General features: G+C 53.7%; 1 protein-coding gene across 4 annotated transcripts in view; it reads left to right on the forward strand.

Annotated features, from left to right (window-relative positions):
* The window catches only part of TNIK (TRAF2 and NCK interacting kinase), a 139508-nt gene that overhangs the window by 17905 nt on the left and 107666 nt on the right, over positions 1-13937 (forward strand). For all 4 annotated transcript variants that reach the window (XM_084292414.1, XM_084292417.1, XM_084292416.1 and 1 more), the window contains exon 2: positions 2905-2970. In XM_084292414.1, coding sequence (XP_084148540.1) covers positions 2905-2970 — 66 coding nt within the window. The remainder of the gene's footprint in view (positions 1-2904; positions 2971-13937) is intronic.

Genomic DNA, 13937 nt, shown 5'->3' on the forward strand with positions numbered 1-13937 from the left:
CTCATTTCCCCTCCCGTGCATTCACAGCAACAGGGCTTTAATTGGTGTGCCCCTCGGTTCCCCACCACCATCTCTCCCCCGTCTCCTCACATAACCCTTGCTGCTAAATACCTTCAGCGCGGGGGCAGGAGGGGAGAAAAATTCGGCTCCTGCAAGGAGAAGAGGCGAGCTGGGCGTGCAGACTTCTCTTGTGTTTGTGGGCATCTGCCTGGCGGTTTTTAGGGACACTGTGCCACGGATGAGCACCTGCAGCCCTCAGCCCTTAGCTGGTGTGGCCCTGCACATGGTCACTGCTGTTGGAGGTCTCCTGGTGGCTCCTGTGCTCCCCAGGCTCGCCGAAATTTGGCGGTGCAGGCAGCGGTGCCGTCCCATGGGGTCTGCGCCGAGCGGAGCCATTTCGGCGAGGAGAAGGAGCTGCCGTGAGCCCAGCTGCTGCTTGCCTCGCGCCGATAAGGCCTTCCCAGAGGCTGCGTGTGCTGCTGCCGGAGCTGGGAGGCGTTCAGCTTTATCAGCTGTGTGCAGCAGTCCCTTTTCTGACACGGCGAGGGCTTTTGGTGCGTTGTTTATGCAAATACCGGGGGCGTTTTTTCGTGGTGCTACCGGAGAAGACTGCTCTCGCCCTGCTCCGTGTCTCACACCGTTTTTAGCCGCTCAGAGTTGGGTACCACCGATTTCCGTGGGGTGTTGGGGTCCCCGAAGCACAGCCCCAAATTGTGCTGGGCATTGCCCTGCCTTTCTGCCCCCTCCTTTGTCAGGAGGCACCGGCTCCTGCTCTGTGTGTACGCGGCTCTCAGCAGAGCTATGTGAATGCAGCCTGAAGCTCACGTAGGGCTGAAAATTGCTCCTGGGTTTGTCTTAAATGCTGGCCCTCCTCGATTTTAATCAGCCCATCTTCTGCCAGCAGCCCTGAATGATCAGGCAGGGGCAGGCAGCCGGGGCAGGGTGAGCAGAGAGCCCCGGGGCCGCTGCCAGCAGCCGCGCTGCTCCGCATCTGCAGCCCGGGCTATATTTGGGCCGAGATTCCTCCTGCCTGCCCGGGGCTGGTCCCCAGCCAGACCCCTGTGCTCTGGGTTTCTTTTCTCCAGCTGGTTTCAAATCCCCCGCTGAGCATCCCACCCTGCTTGCCTGCCTCCCGTGCCCATCCCCTGGGGTTTCGCAGCGGTGGCCGCGTCCCCCAGCCGTGGGGACAGCCCGCAGCAGCCGTGAGGGCGCAGAGCTCATCCCTGGGCTGAGCCAGCTCAGCGGAAAGAAGGATTTCTCCCTGCCCTGACCTCTGCCTGTGCTTCTTTGGGTGGCTGCTGGCGACACGCTGCTCCTGGGCACGGGCAGGGGCTGTGTGGGAGCTGCGGGGGTGACAGCAGCGCGAGGAGCAGCAGCAGCAGCGCGGGGAGGAGCGAGCACCCTCCTCTCTCCCTCCTCTCTCCCTCCTCTCCCTCCTCGTTCCCGGCGTGTTGCTAGGGCTCTGCTCAAATCCTGCCCGGCCCCGTGGCTCGGCGAGCAGCCCCGTTACCTTGACAATGCTTCCCCGTGGAAATGGGGGAAGGAAGGAAGAAGCGTGGTGCTGCTGCTGGTGGTGGTGGTGGGGGGGGACGTCTGCAGCCGTGCTGCAAACGAGCTGGGGTAAACCTGGAGGAGCTGGGTGAGGCCAGGTGGCCCCGCAGGGCAGCAGGGGGGACTCCTGGGGCTGAGGTTTGGGAATCGGTCGGAAAAGGTGTCAGACAAAATGGTTCTCGTTATCAGAAATGGCCAGCTGCTTCCCGGGATGCGCTTCTCCAAGCCTCCTGATCATCTGCCCTAGGCACAGCTTTCTTCTCTCTTAATCTCCCAGTGAATATTCAAAAATAGATATACTTGTAGCACTTGAAAAGCCTCTTCCAGAGTTGTTTCAGCACTGCAGAGAATAACCCGAAGGAAAGAAATTCAAGAAATAAACAGCAGCTGCTGCCATCCCTCCCCTCCTCCTCCCCCAGTTGGTTCAGACTCAGCGCAGCGCCGCTTCCCTTTCCCCAGCCGCTGTTGGGGAGCGCTGCCCTTGGTCAGCTCAAGGTGGTGGATGGCATTTTTGGGCCGTTTTCATATGGTTTTGCCTGTCTCCCCAGGGATGCTCCCTGAAGGCTGCTCTTCCTCTTCATGAGGCAGAGCCGCTAACGCGCCGCCTGCATCCTGTAAGGCCGCAGGTACCCGGCTCACTGGGACATCGAGACATTTCATAGCAGAAGTGACTCAAAACCCCCCAGAGCCTCCGAGTGCCTGCAGCTTGGTGGCTTTTGGTGGCCCAAATGTCCTCGAGGCCGGGCAAGGAGCGGGGAGGGGGGAGAGCCACGTGCCCACCTGGTTCACAGGGGAACACACGGACCCAGATGGAGTGAGCGCGGGGAGAGGAGGAGGAACAGAGGAGCATAAATAGAGCTGCTGGACGGGGAAAACCCAGCGAGGGGAGAAAATAGCAGCGCTGGTTTATTCTTTCCCCACCCTCCCTCGTACCTCACAGCGAATGTTGGCTTCGGGCAGTGTCGCTGCGTGTGCTCCTACGTGTGCACGTGTGTGACAGCGGGGCGGAGGGGTGTGCGGGGCTGCTGGGTGTGCTCTGGTGCCAGCTTCCAGCTCTGGGTGTCCTGTTATTTATCAGAGAGGCCAGAAAGTTAATGGCCAGGATGCACCAGGCCTCAGGGCAACAACACAAATGCTGCTGGGACACAGCCCTGCAGGGCTGGCTCAGCACACGGGGTGGATTAACGCCCCTGCTCCCCCTGACTGTGATGCTTCCAATCCCTGGGCTGTCAGAGGACTTTAAAATGTTCAAAACGTTTGTCAGAAAATGTTGGTCTTTCTCTTCATAGAAAGCTTGTTTTTGAGGAGTCAGAAGTCCAGCACATTAAATGCTTCTTCTTCCTTTTCTCCTAGGATCCTGCGGGAATCTTTGAGCTGGTGGAGCTTGTCGGCAATGGCACCTATGGGCAAGTCTATAAGGTAAGGCTACGCCGGTGTCTGGAGTGATCCTGGTCGCCTTGGCCGTGTGCTGGCCGTGGAGCATCCCATTGCACCGGCCTCGTTAGGTCCCAGCAGTGTCAGGCCTGACAAAAACCTGGCTGGGCTTTGCCTTTTTGTCACGTGCTCCAGCTCTGCGCAGCACGTGGAGCTCCTACAACAGCAATTTGTACTACTTCTGAAGCTGTCACTAAAACCAGATTGCTTTCTTTGCCTCTCCCCCCACCCCCAATTGCTTTTTATGGATTCTGTGATGAGGGAGGGAGCGGGGAGTCTGGGGTTTCGTAGATAAATCTCTCCAGCAGAGCTGTATCGTGGTCCAGGAGCCTGCTCAGGCTGCTGCTCTGCCGGTACCGTGGGGCTGGAGCACGCAGGCTGGCTGCCGCTCGCTGCTCGGCAGAAACCTGCTGCTGGAGGAGACCCACGGCGCTCAGCGGGTTTGCTTTCAAGCTCCTGCAAACGTCTGGCAGCAGCTCTCCAAATGGGAGTACAAAGGAGACCGTGGAGAACAAAATTATAAACCCGTGAGCTTCTTCCTGCAACGTTTAAAGTGTCCGTCCTTTGCTAAAGCACGGGGCGCCTGTCCCCATCACCCCTCAGCTTGAGGGAATTCCAGAATCTGTAATCGTGGTTTGTTTTTGTTGTGGATGATTCTTGTGGCGTTAGGAGGGGTCGAATTATTTTGGAGTCTGGCCTTATCTGTGCTTAATGCATGGTGTAAACATGTTTCTTGGCAAGGTGCACGTGGAATTCGCTGCGTATTCCAGGTCTGCTGGCAGATAGCAACCCCATGGGCCCCGTTCTCCAAAGGTTTGTGTGTGTGGGCACTGGATCTGTATTTACGTTGCACTTGTGCCTGTGTGCACACAGAGATCCCGTTTGCCTGTCTTGCCCACCTTCCCTTCTGACAATAGAAGGGAATACCTCCGCGTGCTCCGCCTCGGTCAGCAGGAAGGCTCAGCCCTTGCCTGTCACGCAGTGAAGGACAGCGAGCTGGCCCTAACCAAGAGGAGAAAAGGCTGCTTGGGAAGCCACCTGTCAGGAGCTGTTTGTTCTGATGCTGCTCTCCCCATCCTCCCGCTGCCGCGGGCTAATTCCATCAATTCCACGCTGGAAGGACTGAAGTGAACCGAGGGTGAACCGCAACTTCGGGGGTTGAAGACGTGTGAATTTCTGAACTGGAATGAGGTGAAAACCAACCAGAACGGCCCCCCTCCAGCCCCCTTCTTACCAAGGGCATATTCGGGGAGCCTTCCCCTCGGTGCTTGCCCCGAGGGTGCTGGTGTTGGTGCTGGTGTTGGTGGTGGTTTTTGTGGTGCCACTGTTGGCTCTCGGGAACGGAGGCCAGCCCCGGGAGCTGGGTTCAGCCCTGTTTTTCTTCTCAGCCGCTAAAATAATGGCAGGGGGTGACCTAATTTTAACTTCGGCGTATTTCTAACAATCAGTGGAAACTATGCGCCGTTAATGGCCTTTAGAAAGTGTCATGTTTTTGTGGAAAGCAGAAAAGGGAAATAAACTATCTAATGTTTGCTCTGCTCCTCGCACAGCCCCGCTGCGCGTGTTTCCTGTTGCAGTGGTTTGTTTGGTGCCTCTTTGTGTGATCGTAAAGAGGGAGAGAACTATCCAGAAGCGTTCAGCTGTAGGCTTTTGGGGAGGTGATATATTCTGTGTTTCTTCTTCTCCTTCTTGTACGAAGAAAATCCTCCTTTTCGCTGTTTTTAATGTGCCGGGGTAATCAGATTGTCCCGGTGTGATTCACTCGCTGGCAGTGCCAGGCAGGATGGTGACGGAGGGGGAGCTGCTGTCCAAACCCAATTAGTAAGCGTCGAGGTAGGAATTCAGGCTAAGGCTGAGCTCAGATTCTCTTAAATTGAAGTCTTGGAGTTGTATCCACTTTATAAACAGAAGAAGACTTTGACAGAAAGCATGCAGAACTGTTTATGGTGTCCCACCCTAAAACCTAGCACGGAAATAAGATCTCTGCGATTCTTTTCCTCCAGATGCCACCGCTGTATTTATCTCTGAAAGCAAACCAGATGGATCGCTTTTCAAGACGCTTAGACCTTCTGGCTCCCTTCTAAAAACACATTTGAGGCTCCCTTACCTAGAAGCAAAAGGTCTCCAAGCTGTCACATCCCCCGGCCAGCTTGGAGGCCAACAGCAAGGCTGTTTGGGGTCCCCGGTGCTTGAAGGACACGGTGTGGAGGCGCACAGCTCGAGGTCGTACATGGGTGCGACCTGAAGGCTGGGGAAATCCTCATCAGGACCTGTCCTTCTGCCCCCGCTGGCCACAAGCAGCAGTAGCTGCAGAGGGAAGGATCCTTGCTCTGCGAGCTCTTGTTGAAGAGCTTGGCTTTTATTTTAACGAGGGACCGCGCCGGTGATGGTTTATCTCGCTAATTGAATTGGAAGCTGTTCTTTATTTCCTCATAATCCTGCATCTACTGGTACGGGTTGTAAATCGTCTTCGATAAACGGCCGAGGTCTTGCTAGCTCCAGTGCAAGGCGTTGCTGTGCTGTGGGATTTTTGCTTTCCTGGATTTTTCTGAATGCTTAAAGAAATGTTTAACAGAAACACGGTGCTTTGGGCTTCAGGAGTTGAGCCGCTGCCTTGCTGTTTTTAGCAGGTAGCTGCTGACTGGAAACAAAACTCTAAATGCAGAAGTCGCGGAGACTTCTGATAACGCTTCAGAGCATTATTGGAAGTGTGAGGGAAGGCTTTTCATGTGGCAGAGTATCATTATTGCCGTTCAGCTCTGCTTTGCATTAGAGAGCAAGCAAAAAGGCCTTGCATACTGAGCATACCTTAGGCTGCCTGAATAAATCTCACCGTCGGGGCTGCAACTGCTGGCGTGCCGACCACCGATGGACACGTGAGCTGGAAGGGAAATACCACCAGATTCCTCACAGACACCCTCCCAGCGGCTTGGTGCAAGACCGGAGGAAGACATTCAGCGGGCTGGTTATCGTGGGCTGAATATGTCACAAAATAACGGGATCCTCCCATGTTTTTAGGCAGCTGTTTTGGTCACTCTGCGAGTCCCCTGTGCAGCAGGGTGAGAGCAAACTCCTGCTCAGCATCACTCAGGTACCCAGCATCACCACGGCAGGGTTTTGATGCCAGTCTTCTCGACATGAAACCAAAACAATCAGTAGGTCAGATGGTAACCATTGATGCTCTCCTCTCACATGCAGATGAGCAGGGAGGTGAGTGATGCCAGGACTGCGTGCTCCATGCAGCTTCCTGACCCCAGCAGGAGGACGAGGTGTGCTGACACCAAGCGTGCTGGCTTTGCTGGGTGTGCTGGGGATGCAACTCTCCGTTTGCAGCTTTATTTTACAGGGCACAAGATCCAGCACCACAGGCCAGCTCCATAATTGCACAATAACTATTGATTGCTTAATTAGCTGGGAAATGCCACCTAATCGCTAAGCAGTTCCACGGCATCGTTCAGGGCACGTGGGACTCGTGGCCGTGGTCCCTGTGCACGCTCCTCCACTGCCGTGGGTGGCAGAGGGAGCAGCACGGGGGACACTGTGGGGTGCCACCAGCTTTTAGGCCTAGGCTAGGTGGCTGTTTGACCCACACGGGGCAAAATGATGAGGAAATGCATCCCAAAGTCTTCTGTCAGTTATTTGATTTGTTACTCAACTTGTGTTTGCCGGAACGGATTCATCTGGAGGTGAACCCCCGGTTCGGCCCAGTAGATGAAGATGTTGAGGTTCCGGGGTATGAGAAAACGACTGAAATATTTGGGATTCCAAAAGCCACGTGTGGCTGTCTGCTGATGATGGTGCCCCTGAGCCTGCAGATGCCAAAAGAGCTGGGATAACGTGGTCCTGGTGCTGGTGGTGTGCTGCTGTGGTACCCAGCGTGTCCCCAGCTCTGCGTGCTCCCTGGGCACTGCTGTGCGTCCCCCTGCTGAATGAGTGGCTGGTGGATATGCTAAAGAAAGGGAAAGATTTTTTTTTTCTCTTCTTCTATGCTTTTAGGAGGGAGGTGTAAGAGAAGAACTTGCTCCGTGTTCAGCCTGCCCGTGGTCTGGCTCAGCCCTGGTGGGAACAGAGACTCTGCAGGTTCCCAGGTCATTACCAGCAGTTCAAATAATTAGCTTGAGCGGAGAATGACATTAATTGTTTTTAATAATCAGTTGTTTTATTGTCTCTCTTTCTGAAAGACCGATGGTCAATAGTTTGGTAATTAATCACCGTTGCTTCGAGCCCGGTGGAAGAAGTTTCCACGCTGCACAAAATGATCGTTTCCTGCGGATTGTTGCTGTAAAGAATTAACCCGAGCTGTGTACACAGCTTCCATGGCTGAGGGCCCACTGCTGGGACTTGCTCGAGAGCCCGTGCTGCGTGCACGCGAGCTGCAGGCGCTGCTCCTGGGCTGGCTGCTGCCCCCTCTCCTCTGGGTGCCCCACAGCACCCGCACCCCCAGTCCTGGGCTGCTGGGGAACACGGAGCCCTGAGCTCCCCACACTTCTGTCCCACAGCAGCCAGCTGTTGGGTTTGAATGGCTTTATTAAGCGTTTGCCTTTTCCCATCTTCTCGCAGCACCTGGTTCCTTTCATTAAACTCGAGCCAGGGGTGTTCGTCCCGCTCCGGATGCTCCGCTTGGGGTCACTCGGTGGTTCCAGCCGGCCCCCCGAGGCGGCTCCGCGTCCTCAAGGTCACACAGGGGCTGTGTGACTGAGCACAGAGTGACAAGCTGCTGTATGATCCCTCGGTACCACGAGCACAGCGTTACATACATGTATCGAGCCCCTGCTGCTGCCGGGCTGGCTGCCTGTGGTGGGGAGCCCACCGGGGTCTCCCCTTTTTATAGGTCCCCACCTTGTGGGATGGTTTTTGTGTTTCAGCCGTTCTTACTGCGCTGTGGGAAGGGGCTGGGCTGGCAAGCTGATGTATGGTAACGCGTGCTGGCTTAATCAGAGGGTGCAAAACAGTGACCTCGATTTATCAGCTTCCCTGTGATGATGGATTATCTTCGGAAGAGCGACTCCTTCCCTTGCTGCCTCGAATCGTGCGGGTATTTCTGAAACGGGGCCTGCTTTTGGCCACACGGGCAAGGAAGTCTTGACTGGAAAACGCTTAAAATGATGTTTCACTTAGGGGAAGGAGAAAAAAAAAAAAAAAGGCTTTGTTACCAGAGCAACTGGTACATCTTGTGCTGCTTCGCTTCGCCGAACCACACAGAGCACCCTCCGCCCGCCCGCCCTCCCCGCAGGAGCCAGCCCCCACACACCTACACACCAATATGTCACGGGAACTTCTCGCCGGCTGAATAACGCCGGGAGAGGTGCTTCTTACGCTGCGGCCGCTTCCAAAAGGTGATTCAAAACGTCCCTGCGTTAATTTATCATCCCCCTCTTTCGTCTCCATCCCCTCCGCAGCCCGTGCCAGGGCAGGGTGGGCGCAGTGCCCGTGGCTCTGGCTGCTCTCCTGGCGCTGCTGCACGCTCAGCACTGCGCAGCCTCGCCAGGAGAGAAGATATCTGCAGTGGCACGGGGGAAAAAAGCTCCCTTTGAAGACGCCGAGCCAAGCCAGCGGCGCTGCAGGACGTGGTGGCTGGCCTCACGGGGCTGGTCGGGTGCCAGGCGTGGGCACAGGGGGAAGGAGAGCCCTTTGCTTGTCTCGCTGGGCTTAGAGGATGCTCTGAGCACCGTTTGGCCACAGGAATGACCAGGCTAGGGGCTGTTTGCTTTGGGGATGTCCCTACAGCCAGCTGCTCAGAAAACAGAAAGCCTTTCGGAGCTGGGGGCATGCTCTGTGCAAACCTGGCTCTGCTGGTCGGGGGCTGCAGCTTCCCAAGCTGAGGCTTGCAGAGCTCTGGTCACTGACACCGCAGAGCAGGTTGTTACCATCTCTGTTAACAGAAAACTCCTCCACACGATGCAAAGAAACACTGAAAAGTGCAAAGCAGGATCCCAGGGGCTGGGTCTTGTACCTGAGGCTTTCACAGTGGCCACTGTTTGTTTTCAGGGATGTTTCTTGCTTGTCCTTTTTTGCACCTTTTCCAACATGGATGCAGCCCGATTTGGGGCCAGTGCTGAAGGCTTGGAGCAGGGCGGTGCCAGAGGGAGATGGTTGGAGCTCAGCATCTCCTGGGTGCCCCTCGTTAGCTCATTGCAGTGAGGAGCGGGGCTCTCAAAATCTGCCGTTTGTGCTGAGGTTTACCTGGGAAGCCCTTTACGCTCATTACCTCAAGATGGAAAGCGCCAAGCAAACACAGCCTGCTTCCAAATGTTGTCAGGGTTTTTTTTTTTCCTCCCTCACATAAGAATGGCAGATTGGTGTAATATTTTTTTTTTTTTTTTGCTGTTTAGGTCTTTTTAAGCTCTCAGGTTTGAATTTGCCTGTGGAAGAGTGTGGCTGGGAGCTGGCTCCATCCCCACGTCTCCAGCAAAGGCTTTGCCTTCACTCCTGTCCCTGTCCCCATCCTGCCCCGCTCCTCGGCGTGGGCAGCTGAGGAAGAGGAGGAGGAGGAGGTCAGGGCTTCCTTCTAAGACTTTCTTATCCCCACTGGGCTGCAGTAAAGGTGTCTCCTCTGCTCTGCTGGTGCAGGCATTATATGCTGTGCCCCATGTGGGTGCCAGGTACCCCCCCTCGCCCTCTGCAGCCCCATCTCTTTTACAGGGGAGCTTGCAACCCATGGCAGCGAGTTTCCAACACGACAAACCTTCTGCATATTATTATTATTCTTTTAATCCACTTTAAAACTGGATCTGAGAGCAAACGGCAGCTGAAATGACCGGTGTGTGCGGGGGCAGAGAGAGGGCAGGGAGCTAATCCCACACAGCACGCTCAAACTGGGAGCTGCTGGGGGCAGAGACTCGCATAAAGGGCAGAGAATTGGATTGTGGCTCCCCAGAGGTAATTTTTACGAGCTGCCCACAGCCCTGCTCTGGAAGCCGTGTGGGTTTTATTACCTTTCCATGGGTGTTAAAGACCAGGAGGCTGAAGGACCTTCCCCAGGCAGCGTGCCGGAGCTCAGCCTTCGCCCCAGCCCCGTGCTCCTGCTCCATCACATCACCACGGGTGTTTTCTGCAGCGAGTGCTGGCTGGGATCTCTCTTTTAATAAGTCTAGCTATTGAATTCCAAATAAACAAAGAGTGTTAGCTCGTTACAGTGCTTCTACTCCCTTGAGAAGCGGTTATTAACAGGGTCAGCGCGAAGAAATGTATTTTATGGTTGTCTTCGTAGTGTCTAGATCAGACGAGAGCAGGCTTAAACAGTGCGGCTGCTGCGTTAAAAACATTCGCTCGTGGGTGCCTCCTCGTTAGTTAAAAGGTGGGATTCGTTCCTTGCAGGTTGCCAGTGTGTCTTCATTGAAAGTTGGGGTGGGAACTTCAGGGTGGTTCCTCCAGCTGGGCACAGCCACGGGGTGTCTGCGGGGTGGGATGGGATGGGACGGTGTCTTGAGTGGCACTTAAAGAAAAAACTAAAGTTTGCCTTTAAAGAAAAAAGCGAGGTTTTTCAGAGGCTGTTGCTGAGGATGGGATGAGTGTGTTAGCCTCAATGACAACGAAAGCAAATTTAAGCAGACTTTTTTTTTCTCTTAACTTTAAACTTGACGTGATGGATTTGTCCCTGGAGAGTCGGGAGTGAGGCATGGCTGGGGTGAGCAGTCCTGCACTTGCATCAGCCGTGAATTACACCAGTTTGCATCACACCAAGGAGCAAAAGGAAAAGTGATTTATTGCAATGGGAAGTTCGTGGTCACAGTCCCATTTTTATCACGGATTACTCAGGTCTCTCCATGTTTTCCAGCACTGCTGTCCATGATCAGTCCTACTAGGTGTAATCCTAGGATTTCGCTGCTTCTGAATGACAAAGAAAAAAAAATCCTCTGAAGCCAGGTGGAGACCTGAAGCCTTCACCAGTGGCGTGGCCTTCCAGTGGTGGCAGCATCACCTTCTGAAAAGACGGGGTGTTTCTGCTCCAGCACATCTTTCACTTGATAAGCCTTTATGCTAATCCTTCCCTTGGTGTTGCAATTTGTCCCTGAGCAAAGCCATTAGCTGGGAACACGCCGCCTCATTAAGTGGCTAACTTGAGCATTCAGCAGCCTCCAGCCGACCTCCTCCCTCGCAGCCTGGCAGATGAAAACCTCCTCGGTTTGAAGCTCTTACGGACAACATGAAAGGCTGGAACCACGTCTTCGTGGCTTATGGCAGGAGGAATCCACGTGTCATCAGCAATCAGCGTTTAAGAGAAATTGCAAATGCAGCTGGACTTGTTCGTTAGAGACATTGTTCTTATGGCAGAGCTGCGGGTGCCGGCTGGGAGTGCCTTCATGTCCTGTGCTTTGCAGATCTTCTCTTTCTTCAATTCGGCAGGGCCAGGATGGAGGCCAAAGCCTTTCTTCTGTGCACAGCTAACAGGGAGACAGCCGCGTCAGCAGAATTGCTGCTCCAGCTGAACCGTGAATGGTGTGTCCGAATGGTGAGCCCAAGGGGTGCTTTGCAGGGGGAAATGGAAATCTTCTGTTAGAGGAACGGGCTTCTGAAATGGAGCACAAAACTGCACTTTGGGACTTTTCACAAATATTCCTTGCCATGGTCATGGAACTGCCTAAACTGCAGAAAACCTGCTCCGTGGCACTGAAGGGCAGCATCCCGCGGGCGAGCCCTACCACTTGCACAGAAGATGCATCTGCTTCGAGTCCTGTAACAGCCAAGCAGCAAGCCGGCCCCTCGAAAGCCAGCTGAATGTGCTCTGGTGGTGGTTTTTTGTTTGTTTTCTAATAGACATGGAGCAATCTGTAGGGATGGAGACCCTGGTGCATGTGCAGTGTGTTCAGAGTACTCCAAGCTGCTCAGGCAGGCTGTAGTGGGAAGGAGCAGGCTTGGTGGTGGTGTAGGGGAAACCTCGTCTGTAGGGTTAAGCAGCAGCAGCAGCATTTGGGCCCGAGGTCTGCTCTGTCCTTGCAGTGCTGGCACCCAGGGCGTTTCTGCACGCCGGCTGCCGTGCATTAAGTGGATTTCCATGCGTGCTGCTACGCTCGCATGCCAGATTGTGCAGGGCACGGGGGTTTCACGTTACAGGTTTTTGCTTGGGGAGGGACACCAGGGGTCCAGGAGAGGCTTTCTTCAAGTGGCGTGTTTCTCATCAAGCAGGCTGGCTTGGGCTCTACGAATTATTTCAGTTTAGGTTTGCTGCAGAGTGCCCCCCACACGGGGGTTTGCCTGGGTTAGCACGCCCAGCACGCAGAGTAGCGCCGTGCATCCAGGCTGCAGCCCTTCTGCTTCATGGCTAACCCGTGGTTTTATTTTTATTTATTCATTGCATCTGCCTAGATTAGCTGAAACTTGGCACGGCCAAGGAAAATTGGTTCCTCTTTGAGCGCCTCAATGCCTTGAGTGTTGGTTTTTGTTCCCTTATTGGTGACCATTCACAACCTATTTTGGAAGGCACTCGAGAAGGAATCAGCTAATTATATCATTTAATAAAAGATGTGAGAATGCCAATTTAGGGAGCGCCGGCAGTGTGGAGAAGCTGGGCCTGAAGAATGTGATTTGTGTTGCATGGGAAATATTAATCACGGCAGCTCCCGGGAGACAGGTCTGCCAGGAGGGTGGTGATGTTGGATGCACTGCTCATCTCTCTGAAATTAGGCTGTGCACAAGAACCAATAAAAGCAGAATAAAAGATTTCTAGCAGAAGGGATCAATAACTCGGAAGCATTTAAATTCAAAATTAGAAAAATGGGAACGGTTATGGGCAGGGGGAGCGTATTAATAAAGGCAAACAAGTATTTGTTACTGCTGGTGTGCAATAAGATAATTTAAGAGAAATGCTCCGAGTGCCTTTTGTCGCAGATAAAACCTTTTGTTAGATTCCCGAGCAAAATGGAGCTCGCGACTTTCAATTTCAGGGCTCTCAGATGATCAAAATACCGTGGGGCAGCCTGATCATATAATACCTTGCCGGAATGAGGTCATCAATAACTTTTGCCTGGGCGTGATTTACACAGTTGTCAGTGTCTGAATTGCCATAATATGTCTCTGCCTGGGAAAAATGCTGCATTTGGAGGAAAAAAAAAAAAAAAAAAAAACACACAACAAAGCAGTAGCTCTCTGGGTAGCTGGTTCTCTGCTAATAATGGATACAGAAGAGTGATTACTTGTGATCCATTCAAATAGAAATGCTCAGCGTCTAAAACTAGAGGCATGGAAGCTGTTACAAGGTCAAGCAGTGTCCTTTAAGGAGAAATAGGTGGTGAATACTGTCAGCTGCAGATAACGCATCTGCAACATCGTGGAAAGTGCATCTGAAATGAAGATTAAAGGTGCTCTGCGCTCATACGGAGCTGGGGGCTGGGCGGAGAGAAGATAGAGGCAAAGTCAGAAAAAAAGAGGATTAGCTTTTGGTGGGTGACAGGCGATAACTCTTGCAAGGAGGAGATTTAAGCACCAAAGAGCTCGGTAACCTGGGGAATTATTCCAGGTTTCTGTAGCCGCCTCCAGCTGATGATCTTCAGCAGCTCTAAATCCTTTGGTTTTGCACCTCTCGCCCCATGCACGTGTGCTCACGGTGTCTCCTGCCACCCCGAATTGCAGGCCCTGGTCATCCACGCTCGCAGCCTGCTCTAATTTTAGATGCCCCAGTTTAAGTAGAGGCAGAAAGGGAGCTGACCTTCAGCTGTGCTGCCAGGCCTCTTCCTTCTGCTGCCATACCCCGCGGGTCAGGGCGCTGAGAGCTTCTGAGAATGAAGTCCTCATGTCTTGGCAGATGTTTGCAAGTGTCTGCCGCAGTAATGGGGGCAGAGAGCTTTGCTGGAGATCCTGCAGTGAGTTCCTAAGAGAAACTGGATCTCTTAGCTGGTGGATAGGAGCCAAAAGCTGCATTTCTTAATATTGTGAAGAGGGAGATACTGGAAGTGCTGTCAGTCCCACCGTGCTGAGAAATGCCAGTTTGTGAAAATACATTTTGGCAACCCCTC

The sequence above is a fragment of the Netta rufina genome, assembly GCF_964035555.1.
Source record: "Netta rufina genome assembly, chromosome: 9".
NCBI lineage: Eukaryota > Metazoa > Chordata > Aves > Anseriformes > Anatidae > Netta > Netta rufina.